Genomic DNA, 24,125 nt, shown 5'->3' with positions numbered 1-24,125 from the left:
GCTTTCTTGAGAACGCATTGAGGAGGAAGCATTCTTCCTGCTGATTTCATATTTAAAGGTAGATGGATTAGTTGATGCTCAAGATCTGCTGTCCAAGCATGGTTGAGAATAGAAGACCCAGATTCTGAAGGCTTTGTTCTTGATAGGATTAAGATTTCCATTCTTACATTGAAATAATCTAGAGTTTGCCTGCTTAAAATCTATGAACTTGGGCCCTCAGGGCAAAATTTCACATCTCTCTACCACAGATCTCAGTTCCAATATGTGTGCGATTCAGAGTTCTTATCAAGCAGGGTAAGTAGAATATCAAAGCTGGTATCTGTCATGCTTGATTTGAAAGGAAAAATTTTCTTTGTAGCAATATGTGTTTGTTGAAAGATGCTTCAAGTGTTAGTTTGGATTTTTCTCATCCTTATTGAATAAGCCCGTTTAAGAGGTTTGAATTTAACTTCTTTTGATGTGTTCTTCACTGACGCTTAAATAAGGAGAGTTTCTTGGAGTGGTGATGTTTTGCTTCTGCCAAGGAGGTAAATAAATAAATACTTAGCAGCCTAGTTGTTAGTTGGAATTTTCACTGGGGAATGTGAGACCGATGGACAAATCAGTTTCTTTTTTCTGATTTCCTGTCTTTCTAACCCTCCTCTCCATTAATCTGTCGTGTTTTCCCCTGTTTCATCCATTCATTTGGTAACCTTTATCAATACCTACTGTGAATCTTCACAAGGGATTATAAAGCCCAGTTAATCAAGGTCTCCATCAGTACTTCTTGTATGCAGATGGTGATAACACAGTGTGATGATAATCAGGGTATCCACACTGTCTTCCTGGCCTCTTCTCCTCATGTCTTAGGTGCACATACACAAACCAGGGCTTGTGTAGAGAAAGACTGGCCGGGTCACTGGAGCCTCCTGGGGAGGATCCTTAGCTTTCATCTCTCCTCTTCATATCAGCCTCTTGCCGCAGTCCTTCCAGTGCATGCTGTCTGCCTCTGCACCCGCTGTCTGTCTCTTGAAACACATTTGGGAGCCACTGTTGGCATGTGAGGAGGTTTCAATGTTTTCAGAGCACAAACATCACAGTAAAGTTGCCAGTGGCCTAATTTGTTGGGGTAGCTTTTTTATCTTAATTTTTATTATTATTATTTTTTGGTTGTCAAAATGTTCTTTTCTTTAGAAGAACGTGGCTAAGCTAATGTTTATTGATCTTACATTTAGGATACCTTACAAAGTCTCCCAAATCCACTCTGAAATCTACTTGTCCGTGACAACTCGGAGTCTTGCAGTTTTCTTAAACACTGCTCCCCCCACCCCCAATCTCTGGACTCCTGAAAATTTACATAGGGCTTTATGAAGCCAAGGTGTTGGCCTTTGCACAGGTATCATCTCCTGCCCTTTGTTATTGCACATACCTGGTGACCTGGTGCTTGGAGGGCGCATGGACACTGGAGAGAAGATTGTTTTCTTTTGTTCACAATCACTGAAGCTCTTATAGACTGAGTGTCCTCTGTGTGCAAAGCATTCCAACTTGCATAATTTTTTAAAAAAAGTTTTTATATCTCTATGAAGTAGATATTTCAATCCACTTTACATCTGAAGGAGCTAAGGCTCAAGAGGCTAGGTCCCTGCCTATGGTATACAGGTCGTAGTAAATCTTGGGGCTGGGATGTAAATCCAGGTGCTGTGGCTGCAGAGCCTTTGCCTTACACCATTTCATTGTCTTCTCTGTTGACTAAATTACAGCATCCTGGGCTCCGTCTTAAGAGATAAAAGTCTGTTTCTTAATTTTCTTATTTGTAAAATGAGGAAATAGTTCTTATCAGTCTTGAAAGAGTTGTGAAGGTCAAGTAGGCTGGTATTGGTGAGATCCTTTAATATGACAAGGCATTAAAGAACCCTTTCTTCCCCAGCATCTCTGTGTTCCTTTAATGTGTATCTGTTAATGGGTTAGTCTGATTACCCCATTTGGCCTTGTATTGGTGGACACGGAGTTCTCTTAGTAAATGTTGGGTCTTTAGGTGTTATAAAGGACATCATCACAAAAGCTGTAGGGAGGTCTCAGGATGCAGGGCCCATATCTTTTTTAGCATTATTTTCTCAAGTCTGAACTAAAAGAATATGCCTCAGTATGAGACGTCATAGAATTCCACACATGGCTGCAGTCTGGGAGCTAAGTCAGAAGGTAGCATCCTTCAAGTTGCATCTAACTTGAAGATGAATGACATCTACTCTGTAAAACACTACCTACTTTCATGTTATTTTCCACAGAGGGGTTTCTGTAGAACTCAATGTGCTGTGATAGTGATTATAAGTCCATAGTGACTGTGGACTTAGTGCTACACAGGTGTCTGCACCACAGCCAGTGTGCATCTTCCAAAGGCTGCTGGGAAATTGCATGTCTTTTATCACCGAATATTTTATCTGGGATAGGAATGAATGGCTTTCTAAAAATTGTGTTTTGGGGAGCAGACTTTGGGAAATATTGTCCTAGTGTTTCATCTAGTCTTGTTTAAAAGGAGTCATACCAGTGTGGTAGCTCATGACCACATGTGGGGCTTCTCTGGGGATTGGGTGGCTTCAGGCCTTTTTCACATGGCAGATCTTTCTACATTACTTCAGATGGATTGCTTTATGACAAAACTGGGGGTCTTTCTGGAGCTATTGTTAATATTATTAATAATACAATACCTAATTTTAACATAGTAATCTTGACATCTTCTAATGTAGGTTTGAACACTTACTACCTTGGATGTTATTGAAATGAATTGACTAGCCAGGTGCTGTGATGCATTCCTGTAATCTCAGTGACTCAGGGGGTTCAGGTAGGAGGATAAAAAGTTTAAGACCAGGCTTATCAATTTTGCAAGACCCTGTCTCAAAATAAAATGTTAAGAAACAGTTGGGGATGTAGCTCATTGATAGAGCATCCCTGGGTTCAATCCCTAGTACTGCAAAAATAAGTAAATTAAGAAATGTTTGAATTAATTTTAAGTTAAAAATGAGTTGAAAAGAAAAACTGCTATTTAATTTTTTGATTGCTAAGGAGCTCTTATGAACCCAGATAATTGTTAAAGTCAATAATTATAATAAGAAGTTAACATTATATTTGACTGTTGTCTACAGGATAGCTAACATTACCTGGTTTATCTAATCTTCACCATTACTCAGTAAAGAAAGATTCTGTAATCCTCTACATTTTACAGAGGAGAAATTGATTAAGTGACTAACTCATTCACAGTCACAGAAGAAGCAATTGTTAAACTTTGGAAAGTGGAATGAAGAGGAGGAGTGGAAAGTACTAGTTTTGGGAAGGGGAAAGGACTTGTGAGAGTACAGCAGGTCTGAAGGATACTCCGTGAAGTCATTTGATTGATGCCTGTGAAAGATGCCAAGGAGCCAAGAGAGTGAGGATGGGGGTTCAGAGCAGTTCTGCATGTCACAGTGAGAGCCCTTTTAGCTGATATAACTGAAGAATGATATTAAGGACTTTTGAGTGTGTTTCTCTGTGCCAGGTGTAGCATTTGGTTGGTAACTGATGATTTCTATGAAGTAAACCAAAAGCCCTCTTCAGTTAATGGCCTAACAGTAATCATCATGGCAACAAGGCCTTTGACTTTCACAGTGGAGGATGGCCTTTTTCATTGCTGTGTTCCTCTTCTATACTGTTTTCATTTTTTGTGTGTGTGTGTGTGCATGATAATGATTTTAGGGTTAGCATTCTTGATTTGCTCTTTAGAGAAGATAACGTTGCCCTCTTAACCAAAATCTGGAAGGCTTAGTTCATCAACACCAGGCCTGATATCTCATGCCTGTTATCTGAATGACACAATTTCAATCTGATTCTGGTTCTTAGAATTTTAATCTGATTCTGCTTTTGAGGTAATGTCTACTCCCATTTTATACTCTCAGCTCATAACCACAGTATCTTTGTACCTTAATTTTGAATTTGCACCAATTAGCTACAAAGCTATAAAATGCAACTCTAAAGAAAGAAAACATTAAATAATTACAACTATTTAGCTAGTCTTAATGGACATCAACTCATTGTTCTTTTAAATATAATTTGGGGAGAATGATGGGTTGAGCAGGAATAGGCTACACTTAGTGCTCTTTCTCAGTGATCCTTGTTTTTCCCCGTATCTGCAGGCTCAGACTCTTGGGGTGCAGACAAGGCCCACTCTTCTGCTTTGTGCTGTGTCCTATGTTAGGTCACCTCTCCTCATCTAAGCCCAGGCAGGCTCCTCACTTTGACTCTGCAGCAGGAGCTCAGCACATAGGGAGACTGTGCCCCTCACACCGAGCCTCTCTGTTATCCACTTATGGCAGACAGAAGCAAAGAAATGATATGAGGGAAGAATGATGGAGGACATAAACTCATTTTATGTCAAAATTAGATGCAGTAGATTCTTGACATTTGTGAGGGATATGGCCCAAGCCAGTTGCAGTTCAAAATTTAAAAAACTCATTGTAGCACATAATTCCTTCCAAAAAATTACTAAAAGTATACCTGAAATATTTAAATGATCTTTCTAGACCCTTAACTGCTTCTCTCGTTTGATGTTCTGTCTGGAGAACTTATTGACACAAATTCACATGTATTTTCTACTGATTTACTTTCGGAGCATTTGGTAGTTTTGTTCACACAGTGTGTCTGAGTCATTGCTTTTGACATTTCAGTCTTTAATTTATCTGAAACTTCTATTTTGTGGCTAGGGCCTATTACTTTCATAAACATTTCCATATTCCCCTCATTCTGTCATCAATTCTTAGACTCAACTAGCAGTTAATTCTGTTTGTTTCATTTCTTAAAAAGAAACAGAGTTTTTATCACTTTATTTACAGTGTTCACAGCACTAAGACGGAGCACTGTGACTAAGAGCATAACTGGACCTTGGCCAGGCCAGACTATCTTGCCCCTGCCCCTCTTTATGGCATGTGTGATTCAGACTCATGTCTATGTAAAACGAAAAATTATGAAATGTCACGAGAACTTCAGGTGTCACTCAGGAATAGTAGAAACCATCAATATACAGTCTGGGAATGCATACCTTGGTTGTGCAGAAGTGAAACCTACACTTCTTTTTTCCCATTCAGCTGTTGAGTTGATGCACATGCACATATAGTTAACACCTACTAGTAAACTTACCCAACAGCATTGTAGAAGTTGATTTCCCTTAGTGACTATTAGGTGATAGATTCAGTTTTTAACATCAGTAACAAATATTTCATGATAAACATATGTATGTTATAAAAGGCATGTCTTATTTTTAAATTTTTTGTGGTATTGAGGACTGAACCGAAGGAGAGTCTACCACTGAACTATACTCCCAACCCTTTTTTATTTTTATTTTGAGACAGAGTCTAACTGAGTTGCTCAAACTGGCCTTGAACTTTCAATCCTTCTGCCTCAGCCTCTACAGTAACTGAAATTATAGGCATGTGCCACCACATCCAGCTTATAACATAATTTTAAATAAACGTGAAACAAGATTTAAAACTTACATTTTTATAATTAATAAAAATTTAAATATTTTCAAAAGGGACACAAAAATGTGCAAAGAGAAGGCTTCCTCCCATGACTGTCCTTTAGCAAACCATTGCTTCTTCTTGGATATAGAAATGGTTTTTGACAAATCCTTCTGGAGTTGGTCTATACATATACAAGCCATATACATATTTATATTTACCTGTTTTTGTTTTACACAAAGTGTATCATGCAGTTTTTGTACCTTGCATAGAATTGTTACTATTAATAGTGTCTTGGAATTCTTTATTACGTGTGAAGTGTTTTCTTGTTGTCTTTCACAGTGCATCATATGTTATCGTGTGAATTTATTATAGTTGTTCTCCATTGATGGACAGTTAAGTTGTATGTAATTTTTTATACATATATGCACAAGTATTTATAAAATAAATTTCTAGAAGTATAATTGCTGAGTTGGGAGTTATGATCTTGAATATTGATCTGCATAATGGTTGTTTCAACTTAACAATGCCTTCATCAAGGAATATGAGAGGTCCTGTTTCCCTATAGTCTGATAACAGAATTGTTTTTTGTGTCTGCTGGTAATTGAACCCAAAGCCTTGTGTGTGCTAATAAGCACATTCTCTACTACTGACCTATATCCCCAGCACCTTAATGTAAGATTTTTTTCCATATTTTTTATTTGTACATTATAATCATACATAATAGCAGGATTCATTGTTACATATTTGTACATGCACATAACATAGGATTTTTAAATGTAAAATATCAATAAGTAGCCTAGGGGCGTGGCTCAGTGGGAAAGTACTTGCCTAGCATACTTAAGGCCCTAGAGTCAATCCCCAGCCGAGCAAAAACAAAACAAAGCAATACCAAAAAACCAGTCTCATTACCACCTAACAAAAGTGGTACTAAAAAAAAAAAAAAAAAAAAAAAAAAGTGGTACTGGTAGACTGGGGTGGCCAGGGACTTGTTTACATGAGAAAGTGAGGAGTTTCATCCAATAGAATTATCTCCAGGGAGAGTCAAGTTGCACAGCTGTGGTTTGGAGACGTGGAATGGGGTAGGAGAGACATGACATACAGGAGGTAATTCTGAGGATAGTGTCATATGTCATTTAGGCTGCTCTCTAGACCTTTGGTTGGAGGCTAGGGCAAGAAGATTATAATAAAAATGAATGAAAGCTGAAGTGAATTGTTTTGTGAAAAGATATTTTGGGTGGGCTGGGATTGTGGCTCAGTGGTAGAGCGCTCGCCTAGCACAGGCAGGAGCAGGGTTCGATCCTCAGCACCACATAAAAATAAAGGCATTGTGTTGTGTCCATCTACACCTAAAAAATAAAAAAAATAAAAAATTTTTTAAAAAAAGATACTTTGGGAAGATAGTGCATTTGTATTGGTGTTAGCAGCAATGGCCCTGGTCTTCAGTGAAGTCATCAGTTCCTTGGCAAGACATCTGCAGTGGGCACTGGGAGGGGCCTGCTGGGCATCAATGCCTTCGTTTTTACCACGGTCAGCCATAACATGTATATTAGGGGAAATTGAAAGCTCCACTGATACATTTGGTAGATGTCTGAACCCCAAAGCTGCATTGTCTGATATCAGTAGAGGCCAGAGACCATTAGAACTAAGAAAGTAGGAGAAAAATGCTGAATCTTGTTTGAAAGCACAGAGGCCCATCGTGGTGCACTTTTATGACATTTTCTTAGGAAATCTCAGCACCATTTAACAAGAGTTTGGGGGTGGGATTTTCTGCAGAATGAGAAACTATTCCTTGTATTATGACTCCTATCTACCTGCTTTTTATGGCCTGTAGAATACAGGTTACATATAGGATTATGGAATGTAGCAGGTAGTAATTACAGGAACAAAACAAAAGTAAGAACATTTTCTAAGCATTGAAAAAAAATTGCTGAAGTCTTTTGGGCGTGATTTGTTGAAGTGAAAGGCCTTCGAATGTTTGTATGCAAGTGTACGTACACGGGGAGGGTGAAATGAGGAAGAAAGACTTGAGATGTCGTAGAAGCAGTAGCTTTTCTTAAAATAGTATTGCGTGGTACTGGTACCAAAACAGGCGGGTGGACCAATGGTACAGAATAGAGGACACAGAAACCAATCCACAAAACTACAACTATCTTATATTTGATAAAGGGGCTAAAAGCATGCAATGGAGGAAGGATAGCATCTTCAACAAATGGTGCTGGGAAAACTGGAAATCCATATGCAACAAAATGAAACTGAATCCCTTTCTCTCGCCATGCACAAAAGTTAATTCAAAATGGATCAAGGAGCTTGATATCAAATCAGAGACACGCCATCTGATAGAGTAAAAAGTTGGCTACGATCTACATTCGGTGGGGTCAGGCTCCAAATTCCTCAATAGGACACCCGTAGCACAAAAGTTAATAACTAGAATCAACAAATGGGACTTACTCAAACTAAAAAGTTTTTTCTCAGCAAAAGAAACAATAAGAGAGGTAAATAGGGAGCCTACACCCTGGGAACAAATCTTTACTCCTCACACTTCAGATAGAGCCCTAATATCCAGAGTATACAAAGAACTCAAAAAATTAGACAATAAGAGAACAAACAACCCAATCAACAAATGGGCCAAGGACCTGAACAGACACTTCTCAGAGGAGGACATACAGTCAATCAACAAGTACATGAAAAAATGCTCACCATCTCTAGCAGTCAGAGAAATGCAAATCAAAACCACCCTAAGATACCATCTCACTCCAGTTAGATTGGCAGCCATTATGAAGTCAAACAACAACAAGTGCTGGCGAGGATGTGGGGAAAAGGGTACACTTGTACATTGCTGGTGGGACTGCAGATTGGTGCAGCCAATTTGGAAAGCAGTATGGAGATTTCTTGGAAAGCTGGGAATGGAGCCACCATTTGACCGAGCTATTCCCCTTCTTGGTCTATTCCCTAAAGACCTAAAAAGAGCATGCTACAGGGACACTGCTACATCGATGTTCATAGCAGCACAGTTCACAATAGCAAGACTGTGGAACCAACCTAGATGCCCTTCAATAGACGAATGGATAAAAAAAATGTGGCATTTATACACAATGGAGTATTACTCTGCATTAAAAAATGACAAAATCATAGAATTTACAGGGAAATGGATGGCATTAGAGCAGATTATGCTAAGTGAAGCTAGCCAATCCCTAAAAAACAAATGCCAAATGTCTTCTTTGATATAAGGAGAGTAACTAAGTTCAGAGTAGGGATGAAGAGCAGGAGAAGAAGATTAACATTTAACAGGGATGAGAGGTGGGATGGAAAGGGAGAGAGAAGGGAAATTGCATGGTAATGGAAGGAGACCCTCAGGGTTATACAGTGGAGGGGGTAGAGAGAGAGGAGGGGAGGAGAGGGGAGAGGTGGGGAGGGGGGAGGGTGGAGGATGGGAAAGGCAGCAGAGCACAACAGACACTAGTATGGCAATATGTAAATCAATGGATGTGTAACTGATGTGATTCTGCAATCTGTGTATGGGGTGAAGGTGGGAGTTCATAACCCACTTGAATCAAAGTGTGGAATATGATATGTCAAGAAATTTGTAATGTTTTGAACAACCCACAATAAAAAATAAAAAAAAAAAAAATAGTATTGCGTGCAGGCTGTTCTACCTGAATGAAAAGTGGTTGAAAACACTAAATCTGTTGTAGCCATTCAGACTTCTTATGAAAAAGTAAGCCACCGGTGGCCTCAAAATTAGATGACGATGCGAAAAACAATGTAATAATATTTCTGTGTTGTACAAAAAAGTCCACAAACCTTAGAATGAAAAAAAAAATGGATGAAACAAGCTTTACAAATTTTAGATAATATGCTTGCAGATTGAGCACACTGTGTAACATTAGTAATATTTTATATAACAAAAGCGTATTCTGATTATTTCCTAAAACTCGTAATGAACATTAACTTCAGGTTTTGTGAAATGTTAGCTTTTAGATTTCTCTTCCTGGACAGACAGGATTTTACTGCTGTGAATTTTATACATGTATGACTTTTGGGTAGGAAAAAGACCAGGGACTCTGGTTTTACCCAGTTTATCCAGCAGGGGGGAAATTATTCTGTCACTACCCTCTGTCAGAAAAAAGTTGCCACTCCTACATCCCTTGATAGGGAGTCAATTTTATGGCTGGTCTTTATCCATTTGGTGAGGGAAGAGCATAAAAGATTTAAGTACAAGTCTTCATTTATTTCATACTTTTACAATTTCTTAATTTAATTCTTCCTTATGCCTTCACATCCTAGTTCCTGTTTTGAGGATTAAGTTAATGATAGTGGAATCTGATTCTTCAAATTAAAACTGGATATACATTTTGAAATGTCTAATGTTTCATATTTTTTTATATTTAAGAATAAAAAAGAAAGAATATTGAAGTACCTAAAAATTTTCAACAGAAGACAGCTATCACTCAAGGAATCCCAAGTAGTTTTTCTATTGACTATTGAAAAATGAATGTTAAAAATGTTTAAGTGCTATAATATTTTATACAAAGAATCCACAAACCTAACCTTTTCAACACACATAAGGAAATTACATGAAAAAAAAATCTTGGAAAGATATTTTTCAGGCACGTACAAAGCTTAGGATGTAATATAATAAACTGCCACAGACCCTACTTACATCTGGACAGTTCCTTATATGTTGCCAGTCTTATTTTCACCATTTCACCCCATTGTTTACTCTATAGCACATTTCTCCTAGTATGTCATTTCCTCTACCATTTCACTTGTATCACTAAAATATAGGAATAGTTCCCCTTTAAAAAGTGCATACCAGCATCACCCCTTTAAAAAAGCAACACCATTTCTTCTGATGTCATTAGATAGCCAGTTGGTATTCAAAGTTCCTCTTCTATATATAAAATATATATATATATATATAGATAGATAGATAGATATAAATTTATTTATTTATTTATTTGTGGTAGTGGTGCTGGGGATTGAACCCAGGGCCTTGTGCATGCAAGTCAAGCATTCTACCAATTGAGCTATATTCCTAGCCCTATATAATAAAATATATTTTTTAAAAATAGTTTAAATCAGGGTCCAGACCAGATCTATGAATTGTAATATTGGGATTGGTTGATATATATCTTAAATATCTTTTTCTCCGTTTCAAATTTCCTCCTCAAGTTTTTTCCTTGCAATTTCATCTTTGTGGAAAAAAATAAGTTTTTATTCTGTAAAATAGTGACTCTGAGACTTTTTGGTCTCACATTGTCTTTACACTGAAAAATGGTTAAAAAAGAGGGATTGTTTGGATGACATATAGATATCTACATGTCTATATAAATACTAATAAATACTAATATTTACTGTTAGAAATAGGTTGTTTTGGAATGTTTATTTAAAAATAACAACAAAAAACCCAGTACATGAGACTATACATAAGTATATATTTTTATGAAAGATAATCATAGTTCCAAAATTTAAAAAAAAACAGAGCAGTGGAATGCTTCACATTTTTGCAGATCTTTTTTAATATCTAGCTTAATAGAAGATTGTTGTGTTCTTATATCTGCCTCTGCACTGTCCATTGAAATCTGTTGTTTTGGTTGAAGTATATGAGAAAATCTGGCTTCATATAGAGGGTTGGAAAAGAGAAATAATTTTACTAGTCTTTTCAATAATAAGTGTACATTCTTCTTTGATACCACACTAAAACTTGACAGGTGATGGTTTCTTGAAGGTTAGTCGAATGTAATTTGAAACCTTATCAGTTGAGTTTTTCATATTTTGAGGCATTGAAATCCATTTGGTCTGTCTGGCATTTTGAATGAATCCCTTATCCATGTGTAGTTTTGTAACATCATGCATTGGTCATGTGGAAAATATTTCTTCACTGAATTGTATATATCATTCAAGTGTTAACAAATTTTGTTATGAAGTATTTTAAATATCACATTTATTGTTATCACCACCCATCTATCTCCTTTGTGAAGTCTTTTGGGAAGCTGTCAAATTCACGGTGATAGATATAAGTATTCAAAAATTCTTTTTTTTCCCTGGAATACTCAAATTAGTATTTCTTTTTTTGATGTGATAGCCTCACTTCATTTACTTTTGACAAAATATTTGCCTAGTATCCAAACCTGAATAAACACAGTTTGTTAAATAAAAATGGAATTCCATGCAAAAAGCAGCTTTAATTTCCATCTCAAACAAAATTCACCAGTGCTTATTTCTTTTTCCAAATAGTGAGTTGGTTTCCTCCTAAACTAAAAAAGGTGATCAGTGAAATATTCTTTTTTTGTTTGTTTTGAATATCAATATGAATTTATAATTTTTTTTCATACAGAGATTGAACTCAGTGGTGCTTAACAACTGAGTCTCATCCCAGCCCTTTTTTATGTTTTATTTAGAGACAGGGTCTCACTGAGTTGCTTTATGACCTCACTGAGTTGCTGAGGCTGGCTTTGAACTTATGATCCTCCTGGCTCAGCCTCCCAAGCTGCTGGGATCACAGGCCTGTGCCACTGTGCCTGGCTTCATGCATTTAAATTTATTTGATGTATTTTAATTAATTGCAACTAGTAAGAGTTCTACTTTGCCTTATTTTGTCTAGTAGGAGCCTCTTCAAATTAGGCCCTAAGTTCTTTGGTTGTGATGTCCCTTGTCTTTGATAGTTTCTTTGCTTTCTTATTTGACAAGATATCCCAGGCTCATCTGGGATATTTTCTGCCATTGAGCAGAAATCAGTTCCTTTTCTGGGAAGATTTAGGAGAAATTGTATTTAGTTACCACAATCAGAGAACCAAGCTGCTCATTATCATTGATTAGTGATTAGATAGCTGGAAAATAGGCATAATACATCATGAATTGATATTGATACTTGCAATTCAAATTTAGGATCCATTGATCCTTTTGTCAATTTTCTATGATATGCACATAATGACTGACTTGTTTTATCTCATATTAAACAAATGAGAGTTTCAGAAAATATCAGTATTACCACCAATGATGTGATTATGGAAAGTTTTGTAATTAAAAAATGAAAATAAAAGCATTATTAGTTTAGCTAGTCAAATTGGCCTTTTTTTATTCCACATAGGGCCTGGAGTGGATTAGGCAAGTGCTCTACCACTGAGCTACATCCTCAGCCCTTTCTTATTTTTGAGATAGGGCTTGCTAAGTTGCCCAGTTTGACCTTGAACTTTCTTCAGCCTTTGGGTTATCTGGGGTTTACAGGTGCTTGTGACGCCTGGCCAAATTAGTTCTTATTATTTTTCTTTTGATACTAGGGATTGAACTCAGATGCTTAACTATCGATCCACATCCCCAGACCTCTTTTATATTATTTAGAGACAGTGTCTGCTGAGTTGCTTGGGCCTTGCTAAGTTACTGATGCTGGCTTTGAACTCGGGATCCTCTTGCCTTAGCCTTCCAAGCCTCTGGGATTACAGATGGGCACCACTGCCCCTGGCCAAATTGGTTATCTTAACTGAGCCTTACTATTGATGTTTGCTGTACATCTTAAGACTGTTTTCCTGTTTCTTAAAGCAACATAGTTGCAGCTATTTCAATGGAATTGAATAAATCTGTTTACTTTCTGACTCAATCACATTGTGCATTTGTTACATTAGTAGATCAGACACTTAATTGATAAATGTAGTGTAGATGATGGACTAATTTTCCCTGTTCTTTTTAACTGTCAAATTGGCCTCTTTATTTTTTATCAATATTTTATCCAGTAGTCTCCTTATATCTGCAGTTTTGCTTTCTGGGGTTTCAATTACTTGGGTGTCTCAGTTATTGGAGGTCAGCGGCTATATGAAAATATTAGATGGAAAATTCAAGAAATAAGAAATTCAAAAAGTTTTAAATGGTGTGCGGAATAATTGACAAAATCTTGCCCTGTTCTGCTCAGGACATGAATCATCTCTTGTCCAGTGTGGCCATGCTGTATACACTTCCCACCTGCTAGTCACTTAGTTGCTGCCTCAGTTGTCAGATTGACTGCTGTGGTATCATCGTGCTTGTGTTCCAGTAACCTTCATTTTACTTAATTACGGCTCCAAAGTGCAAGAGTAGTGATGCTGACAGTTTGAATATGCCAAAGAGAAATCATAAATTGTTTCCTGTAAGTGAAAAGGTGAAAATTCTCAATGAGGAAAGAAAAAAAGTCATATGCTACAATTGCTAAGACCTACAGTAAGTTTTGTTAATCTCCTACTGTGCCTAATTTGTAAATTAAACTTTGTCATAAATATGTGTGTATGGGGAAAAATGTACATGTAGGGCTTGGTACTGTGTTTTTAGGCATCCACTGGATGTCTTAGAATATATCCCTAGGATAAAGGCAGAGTACTGTATACATTTTTTATTCTTTATCCACACCTACTCTCTTTTCAGTGTCTTAGAAAAGAAAACATCCTTAGAGGGCAAAAATTTCTTGCTGTATGATATCCGTACCCAAAGAGGATGATTTTTTGTTTGTTTGTTTTAAGTGAATATGCTATGAATGAATGAATTTCTTTTTTTTAATAATAGCACAATTTTACCATAAAACTTATAAAATTATTTTCCTATAATTTTATAGGGATTGGAGTGGGGAGATGCTGAGGATCAAACCCAGGGGGTCTTATGTGTGATAGGCAAAGTGTTCTTACCACTAAGCTTTACCCCAAGCTCTGTTAACAATTATTATTAGATCTATGACTATGGGATAGTGTAATCAAGAAAATTGTGTACTGGAAATTGAAGTAGTGATTACTAAATTAAAAATGATTTGCATGTGGAATATTTAGTGATATTTCTTTTTTTCCCCCTCCCCTTCTAGGTTAAAAAATAAATCATGACTGAGTCTGCCTCTAGCACAAGTGGTCAAGAGTTTGATGTATTCAGTGTTATGGACTGGAAAGATGGAGTGGGCACCTTACCAGGAAGTGACTTAAAGGTAGGCTCTCCTTATTATTCTGATTGTGTGTGTGTGTGTGTGTGTGTGTGTATACATCTGTATGTGTGTTTATTTTTAAATGAATACATATGTGAAATAAGAAAAGCATTAACCACAGTGCTTCGGGTTTTATGTCATGCTCACACATCAACAGTAAATTTACAAGACACGTTGGAATGCTGATAGATTGGCAGAAGCTTTTGTCACTTGAGTTAGAGGACTAAGAATATAAGAATATTCTGTAGCATGTTCTCATTTTACAGAAATTAATTTATAGCTTCCAGGAGGATCATCTCAGTTTTGACTCCATCATGAGGGCCAGTAAATGCAGAAATGGCAGAGATGAAGAGATTAAGTGCAGAACTTTGATTTTCAAAGATAGCTTCTTGGATTTTGTCGTAATGGGCTTTGCTACTTGGAATAACTATATTTTCTTTGTCTTAGCCTTCTTGTTTAAAAACTGGATAAAATAATGTTAAAATACTGAATAAACAGACTTTCATTTTCTTAAATTACTTATAATGTAAATAATTGTTTTTTGTATAATCACTTGTTCAAAACAGGACTTTGCTGTAAGTCATAGTGCTTTTTTTTTTTAGATGAGAACCCTCTTCAGGAGTTTCATTCTGCTTCTGTTGTACATGCTTGCCCTGCCCCTTTCCCCAGGACCCTTTTCCACTCTAGGCCCATCTGTGCTGCACCGTGAAACATGGTTGTGCAAGCATCCATCTGGGGAGCCAACTGCCCCCACCTCTCATATCTGATTTACTTTTGCTCTGATCCTATCACTGAGACCTTGAACCTGTCGGTGGCCTTTTAGACTTTCTGTCTGTGTTTGGTCATTTGGGTGTTTGAACTTCCGATCTCCCTAATAGACTGTCATCTGACTGGCCTCTTTAAGGCTTAGTGTTCTGAACTATCTTGAATAGAAAAATTTCCCCCTGATAGAGGCTTCTTGGAATCTAATCCCTTTTCATGGCTGTTTGACAAGTATCTTAGCCAAGCCTGCCCTCACTCATCCTCAGTGGGGTGATTTGAACAATCTGGCTGTCGTTGGAAAAATACTTGAGATTTTAGTTTGGTTAGGTTTAATTAAGTGCAGTGTTCCAACATCTCAAGTTTACTGTCACAGAAATATTGCAATGAGTTTAGTGAAATCTGGAGAAATTGATTTATTTTAAATGAATACCAAAATACAGTTAGATAGGAATATTTATTCTAGCTTTCTATAGCATAATAGTTGATAACTAGACTGAAACTGAATGATAAGATAAATTTTAACGTAACTCAAAAGAGGAGTCCAAAGATTTCCAACACACAGAAATGATTAATGTTTGGAGAAGATGAAAATATTAATTACCCTGATGTGATCATTACACATTGAGTGTGTGTGTGAGATACATATATGTATATACACGTACATATATGTATACATCTATATGGAATTATTTTACTGTACTGTAAATATGCAGAAATATTTTGTGGCAATTAAAAATTTACAAAAAAAAGTTGGTGTTAATTTTACTTCTGTGTGACCTTCAACAAGTTAATTAAACTCTTCAGATCAATTTTCCTCTATAAAATAAGGAATTAAACAAATATTAAGGATTTTATCTGCTCTGGCATTTTCAAGTATCCATCTGGACATGATATGATAGATAGTACTGAAAATTTTTGAGTAAGAAAAAATATTTCTCAAGTTCTAATAAAGCCAAACATATATGAGCCACCTGAACTTTGTCAGATTATTTAAAATTCCCAAGCTTTGGAAGCCGTATCTGTCAAATGGGGCTTTTAGAATCTATAGTAAGATTTACAACCATAAAAAGGGTTATGAGGATTGAAAAAAACTAATGTATATAAACACTTAACCAATTGTTTATAGCTTTACAGTATCTTTTTTATTACTGCACTCCCTTATTTTTCTTGTATTTTTATTCCTTAATGGCTTTTTTTATTTTTTTAACATCAAGTGAATGGAGAAATTTGCAATTATTGTTCAGTTAGCTGTTTTCCCCCCATTTTTTATTGGTGCATTATTGTTGTACATAATGATGGGATTTGTTGTTATATATTTGTACATGCACACACTATAACAATATAATTTAGCCAATATCACTCCCCTGCAAAAAATACACCTTTTAAAAACACAGAATAATAGGTAAGAAACATGTGAAACAATGGGCATGGAGTAAACGTGAGTGTGGAATCTTTCTATTCTACAGTCCAATAATGCAATGGCATGTACTTTTATTTGGCTTATGTTTTCAACTCTGTAATGAAAAATGACTGTATTTTCTATCCATGCATTGTATAACACACTTGGAAATCAAGGAGGAAGAAGAAATACTGGGGAAGGAAGACACAGAAAAATTAAATTTCTATTTCCAATTCTGAATATTCTCAGCTAACATCAAAATATAGTATTATTATACAGTTATAAAACAAAAATCTGTATTTTATCAATTAGGAAGAAGTTTAAATTTTGGAATAATTATAGAATTACAGAAAATTTGCATAAATGTGAACAGAGAGTTCATATATATCCTTCACTGTGTTCAGTTAGCTTTTGACAGGAGATTGAAGTTTCTACCTATAGGAAATTTGGATTGCTTTAAGGTTTTCTAAGCAATGACCTTTAGAAATCAGCTTATACCTCTTAAGGCAATCAGGTAATTAAACCACTTAATGGGTGTTATAATCTGGGTTATTTGATATGACTTTTAGATTCATCTAATTACTGGGTCATTGCCAGGTGTCCAGTTCCCGTTATGTGCTGCAGACAGTTTGACACTTTTACTTCAGAAAATAATTTGAAAATTATTTTTGACTTTATGGCTTTATTACCCATTGTATCTAAAATTCAGAGATTAGCCTGTTGATTATATTATATTGGATGTCTAATTCACGTGCTTGTTGAATTAAAATCTGAGTTGCTTCAGAGAGCTGATTGAGGAAATGATTTTGCAGAAAGTTAAAATATGAGAACTTTGAATCAGTTGTAAAATCTGTCCTCTCACATCATGCTTTGCTTGTTGGATACTAGCCATACTTCTGCTTTTTCACGAGTAGGGGCATGGGGTTCTCCTAACAGTATGGTAGCTTAAGACGGCCCGCCACACTTCACTCAGTTTTCTATCATGGGAGCAGGTTTTTATGTGCTTCAGCTTTGGCCATTTTGAAAGGCTTTTCCTCTGGGAAAGCCTCATGATCACGGCCACTCTAGTTATGTATTTCTTCTGCACTTGCTGGTATCTTTCACAGCAAAGTTCAAGTCCCCTGAAATTTTCTATAGGATATGATTTTGTTTTCTTTTGTGATCTGGCCTCCCTTTGGGCACATTTCATTTTACTTCTCAGCACCTCTGTTTTCAATCCATACCAAACTACTGAGATTTCATACTCTGGACCCCTTTTACTGTTCCCTGTGCTGGAATCCCCCTTCCCCTCCCTAAGCCAACTAACCCTTAGATAAAGCAGAGCAAACTTTGTCTTTGAGGACAGATGTGAGAGGAATAAGGGAATTTCCTCTCTGTTGAACACTTTACCTGCATCTTCTTGTTTCATCCTTTTATGTACTCCTTTGGGGTAGTGTCTGTCTTTCAGGTCAGTTTACAGATGATGAGGTGCAGAGTGGTTATTGCATTGGCTCACGTCACTTACTGGCAGAGCTGGATCTTGAGAACAGGCTTCTCTAGTATTAAAATTGATTATCTTAATCTTATACTGCTGCCTGAAGACTGAGAATATTTTCATATCAACAGAGATACAAGAAAAATTTACAGGGATAGAGGAGGTAAAAACTTATTTCAGCTGAAGAAATTAGGAAGGCTTTGAAAAGCAGAGTTCTTTTGGTCTTTGGGTTCTGAAAATAGGAGATTCAGTGAAGACTTCTAGGGGCAGCAAGGGGAGGAGGGCAAGAGAGAAGGGTATCTAGAAGAGCCAGGAACTTCAAAATCCAGAGAGTGGTAGAGGAGAACAGCAGGTCTCCACCAGTGGTCTGGAAAATATTGTGGTCATTAATAAGGCACTTTTTGCCTAAGCAAGCTTTGGAAACTTTACCACTGCCTAATTTGTTCTTTTTTAAATGCAGAGAAGCATTTGTAGATTAATGTCTTAGGGCCAGCCATCAGAAAAGGCAGGTGACTAAGTGGTGGCGGAAAGGAGCCTGGCAGGATTCCCAGTGCCAAAGCAGTTTTTCTACCTGAACTTCTAATGATGTCTGAAATTTATCCACAGAGAATTATTCCTCTGGGTCATAAGGATTTAGTCTTTGAAAGTCCCTTAGTAAAATGCAGATACTCTCCTGAGAGTGATAGCATCTTATCTAGTCAGAATAATTGCCATTTAGCTGAGAGCAAGACCATGTGGCTGCAAAGCTCGGTGCTCTCTTAATGCTCAGTTTTGCCCTCCTTGATGAATGTTTAAAGCTGTTTAGTTACCAGACATCTTTGCCTTTAAAATACATTGGTAATTAAAATTAAAATGTCAGCATTGAAAGTAATAAAATGATAAGAATAACCTCAGTGGTGTCTTCTAATGATCTATTATTGAAGACAAACAAAAATAGAAAAAAGAGCCTTTGTCCCTAAAGCAAAAATAAAGAAGAGAATTGAATCAATTAAAGGTGGTTCAAGCCAAATAAACACTTTTGCCACCCCTTATAAATTTCAGACATAATTGTTTTCTGATTGACCTGGCTACATCAACATGCAGAAGACATTACCATGTCAGCTGGTGTTTTGTTTTGCTTGATAATCCCTTTTGTAAAATTTAAAATTTGGAAATTCTTGATTGTAGAAGGGAGCCATTTGACAAATTTTTGTACTGTCTCTAGATTAAAAGAACTGATAATTTAAAAGAGAGAGAGGAGAAAAGAGAGAGAGAGAGAGAGAGAGAGAGAGAGAGAGAGAGAGAGAGACATGAAGTTTCTCATCATTCCAAAGCCATAAAAGCATTACCAGCCTCAGAAACTGAGTGTTTACTTGGGGGAAGAAACAAGTTAGCAAATCAGTCTTCCTGGAATCCTTTCATTGGGACTTTGGTAATGTTAGCAAGGCCTAAAACCATGTGCTCACATTTTTCTACAGTAGTGAGGTGGTAGAAGACATAGTGAATGTGAATTTGAGAAGACACAGAAAAAGTTGATCTCTGTGTCCTTTTGCATATGATAAGGTTGCTTTGAAAATGCTTTGAGGATTTTGATTTTTGAGATAAGTAACTTTGATAAGAGCAGATGTACTTTACTTTCTCAGGGTTACAGGATGCCTTAGAGGATATGATGAAACCTATGGACCTCACCCCCCCAGAATATACATGTGCACATAACCATAATTTTGAAAGCATTTCATGCATCAACCCTTGAAGTCTATCCACAGATCTCTGACTTAGAGAAGCTTACTGTCCCTAGTGACATTGTATCTTTATTTTGTATTTAGACTGTGAATCAGTTACTGGCAATTAATATTAGAAGGAAAAGATGACAGGTTGAATGTTGTGTTTTGGGGATATTACCTTTTTTTCTTCAAAAGTTTTTGACCCATATCCTTCTAAATATAATAGTTGTGCATTTTTACTTGGAGATTCCATTCAGTAGTGTTCTGTTTCTTAGTGTTTGAAATGCAAAGTGGTTTCCAGTTGAGCAAGAAATCTACAACTTCAGCCACAGCAGCCTTTCTGTTTATGAAAATATTTGATGCTAAATTTTTGCATTTATCAAGTAAGCATATATGAAATAACATGTAATACTTAAAAGTGCATATAAATTAACATGTAAAGTAAAACATCTTACTTGAACATAATTAGCAAGTTTTTTCTTATTTTTTTAAAAAATCATAATTCAGAATTGATTTTGTCACATTCTTTAATATCATTAATTAATAATTATCATGACAGGTTGTTTTTTCTACTCTTGCCCAGTAGATGGTACTGTCAGCCTTATTATGAAATATTCTGTTTCCAGAGTTGATCAGTAAGAATAATTCTGTTTTTTTAGTTTAACTTATTTCTAGTTCTTTTCCACCTCATTAAATTTTGTCATTTTTCAGACTGCTATATCATGCTAAATGTTCTACACACATGTTCCCTGAGAACTTGTATCTAGAATGTATGAATTCAGGGCCATGCACAGAGGTAACTATCAGGCATCAACACACAAACAGTAAACTCAGGTTATTGCAGAAACTACTTTGTTTGAAGCTTGCCATAGGTGAGAGGAAGTTTTCAATATTAGGAATGTGAATGTCCATGTAATCAAAATACCCTTACTTTTTAATGATAAAATTGGTCTGTAAACTAGAGATGAAGATAATGGAGAATTTTATTTTATTTGGTATTGGAGATGGAACACAGGGGTGCTTAACCCCTGAACCACATCTCCAGCCCTTTTTATATTTTATTTAGAAACAGGGTCTCACTAAGTTGCTTAGGGCCTTGCTAAATTGCTGAGCCTAGCTTTGAATTTGCGATTCTCCTGCCTTAGCGTCCCAAGCTGCTGGGATTACAGGTGTGCAACACTGGACCTAGCTTATTCTTTTTATTATTATACTTCCTTTTTGTATTGCGGATTAAATCTCCAATGCTTTGCTACTGAGCAGTATTTATTTTTTGAGACAGGGTCTTGATAAGTTGCCCAGGCTGTATTCAAACTTGAAAACTTTCTGCATTAGCCTCCCTGAGTTGCTGGGACTACAGGTGTGAACCACCCTACACCTGACTTAATAGTAGGGGATGGAGATATATATATATTTGGTGGTGTTGGGGATTGAACCCAGGGCCTTGTGCATGCAAGGGAAGCACTGTACCAACTTAGCTGTATCCCCAGCCTAATAATGGAGAATATTAAAAGGCAGTAAAGAAAGAGAAAGCATAGCTCTGGGGAGGGGGACATCAATACAAGTAAAATACAACTGGTAAATCTGTGGGACTGCATAGCTTCAGTGGTACCTGTGTTCTGTTTTCCTTCCCCCAATTTGAAATTTGCAAAATGCAAAGGTCTTAATGTTGGTGAAAGCCTTGTCCAAGATGCAATTATTTCAATTAATTTTTAACATATAGCTAATTTGTATAAAGACTATATATGAGTCATGTAATAATTATTGTCCTGAACATTTTTGTAAATCTTGCCTCTTTCTGCTGTGTCGTCCCTAGTTTCGGGTAAATGAGTTTGGAGCCTTGGAAGTTATTACAGATGAAAGTGAAATGGAAAATGTTAAAAAAGCAACTGCTACCACCACTTGGATGGTACCAACTGCTCAAGAAGGTAAGAAAGAGTCGTCTGCTTTTTATTTCTTCCCATTGAGAGTTTCGAAATGAGAATATCTAAGGTTTTATAACAGGCTGGAAATTGGAAAGTCCTGGGTGATTTTTGTGTCTCATGTTCTTAGGTAAATTTCTGTAATGAAAAATGATAGGAGCCAGCTTTTAAAATATTTAAAATAACTATAAACTGTCTTCTTTCCTAATGCCAGATCTGTAATAGCACAAAGTTAGTTTGAAATTATCAAGTAAATCCAAGTTGTAATCGCCTACACAGGTGATTGAGCCAAAGCCTGCCACTTTTTTTTCTCATCTATTCCGATGGTTGTAACTAACACCTATATGCTGATGACTCCTAAATCTATTATCTCCAGCCCCGACCTCTCCCCCGAGCTCCAGGCCCGTATTTCCACCTGCCTACTGGACATCTCCACCTGGATGTCCCACAGGTACCTCAAACTACACATGTCTGAAATGCAATTCATTTTCTATTTCTTTCTCCCTTTTCCCCAAACCTGCTCTTTCTTCCGTAACCCATGTTTCAGTTGACCTAGCACCATCCGCCCAGTGGACAGGCCAGAAATACAGGAGTCATCCTGAATTTGTTCTTCCCATCCCCATATCCTCTTACTTAATGCTCTTGGTTTTTATTTCCTAAATATGTCTCAGATCTGGCCTTTTCTATTATCACTGCTACTGCCTTAATTTAGGCCCTTATCAACTCTTACCTGAACTATTGCAGAAGTCTTTTAAGTAATTACTTTGCTTCTAATCTCACACCCTTCCAACTTACCCTGCACCCTGAAGTCAGAAGAATTATGTAGATTGCTTATCTGACACTTGCTGATTTCTCTTTGCCTCTTTAGCAAAACATACCAAGATTTGGGTGACCTGCACCCACCTGCTTGCTGTCTCCTTCCTTTCTGTCCCCTTCTCTGTATGTGTTGTGTCCTGCCAGTGCCAGCAGCATAGAATTATGTGGGATTTTCCCAACTCAGCTTGTGGTTTCATGCTTCCTTGCCTTTATTCATGCTGTTTTTTCTGGCTCAAATGCCATTTCTCTCTTTGTCCATTTGGCACATTTCTCTTCAGCCATCAAAACCCTATTGAGGCTTTGTATCAGAAAATCCTTCCCTGACCTCACCCCACGCCGAATGAATCACTTCTTCCTTTGCACTACTTCTGGAACTTGTTCATGCTTCTATTATTGCATGCATCACATTTTATTGTAAATATTGGTTTTCTTGCCTGTCTCTTCCTCTAGACTGTGAGCTGTCTTGGGCAAGGTCTATAACTGTCGTTACGAGTGTGTAGCATAAATTGTTGCCTTATAAATGTTTGCTGAACGAATGATTAGTTTAATGATTTAGGCAAAATGAAATGCGAGTTACCCAATGATTTGTGTAATTATGATTCAGAAAATCTACTACATTAAAAGTAAAATAGATGCTAATAGATGCTAATTAAGTAAAACAAAATTACTCATCAAAAGGCTAGAAACATGAAATGACAATAAATGACCCTTTTGATTTTATCAGAGATGCACCTATAGATTAGAATTCTAGAGACTGACCATTGTATCTTTGGAATTGAGTGATTAAAGAAGTTTTCTCCATTTTACTTTGAACTCCGTAGAAAAAGCCTTGCATAAGCATCTGTTTGTTTTTTGGCAGATTATTTTATTATAGAAATAATTTGAGTGATTTCCTGCCAAGACCATTTCCCTCTCCCTCCCAAATTCTGTAGTTCAATATTCTATTCATTCAGCAAACAGGATTCTTCATTGTGTTCCTAACAAAATTATTAGAAGGAAAATTATACGTATATTTTGGAATGTCTTCTGTCATGGTTTTAATTCTTTTCTTCTTCTGTTCATCTTCTAGTCTTTTCAGAGAAGACTGGGGTGCCTTTCAGGCTGAAGGATCCACTGAAAGTAGAAGGGCTTCAATTCTGTGAGAACTGTTGTCAGTATGGCAATGTAGATGAGTGTCTTTCTGGAGGAAACTATTGCAGCCAGAATTGTGCTCGGCATGTCAAAGACAAGTAGGTTGTTGCCCTGTTCCATCTATAAAGTGGGTTTCAGAGTCCAACATCATGGTGCCTTTGAATACAGAGATTTTGCACACTCTGCCTTGTGTCACTCATTTTTGCCTTCTTTTTCAGAGACTTTCCCCCTTGGGGACTCATAACCCGGGTCCTTCTTAGGTCTAGTGACTCTTGTCACACCTGATTTGAGTTGTACTGCCAGTGTTCTCCCTGCAGTACAACTGTGCCTCTGCCTTCAGCCTTACGTTTACATTAATTTGATTATTCCCCAACTAAGAGTATTTAGGTTTTTCTGAGCTACACTCACATCTTAATGATAATAGTATGTATGGAAACACAGTTCTGTTTGTAATTTCAGGAGTTCTTAGGTAACTCAGTTTAAACTCCACATGCGAAACAAAGCTTCCCACTGGCTGGCAGTGA

General features: G+C 36.8%; 1 protein-coding gene across 6 annotated transcripts in view; it reads left to right on the top strand.

The window, feature by feature from the left end:
- Positions 1 to 24,125, top strand: part of L3mbtl3 (L3MBTL histone methyl-lysine binding protein 3) — a 112,698-nt gene that overhangs the window by 10,611 nt on the left and 77,962 nt on the right. For 4 of the 6 annotated variants that reach the window (XM_027947384.2, XM_071613030.1, XM_071613031.1 and 1 more), the window contains exons 3-6: positions 14,284 to 14,400; positions 21,549 to 21,660; positions 22,031 to 22,105; positions 23,540 to 23,699. In XM_027947384.2, the coding sequence (XP_027803185.2) occupies positions 14,299 to 14,400; positions 21,549 to 21,660; positions 22,031 to 22,105; positions 23,540 to 23,699 (449 nt within the window). In that variant the 5' untranslated portion in view covers positions 14,284 to 14,298. The remainder of the gene's footprint in view (positions 1 to 14,283; positions 14,401 to 21,548; positions 21,661 to 22,030; positions 22,106 to 23,539; positions 23,700 to 24,125) is intronic. The other 2 variants (XM_071613034.1, XM_071613033.1) reach the window with 1 other exon arrangement.

This window comes from Marmota flaviventris, chromosome 6, assembly GCF_047511675.1.
Source record: "Marmota flaviventris isolate mMarFla1 chromosome 6, mMarFla1.hap1, whole genome shotgun sequence".
Classification (NCBI taxonomy): Eukaryota; Metazoa; Chordata; class Mammalia; order Rodentia; family Sciuridae; genus Marmota; species Marmota flaviventris.
Note: the sequence above shows the minus strand (reverse complement) of the source record. Positions and strands in the feature narration are given on the sequence as shown.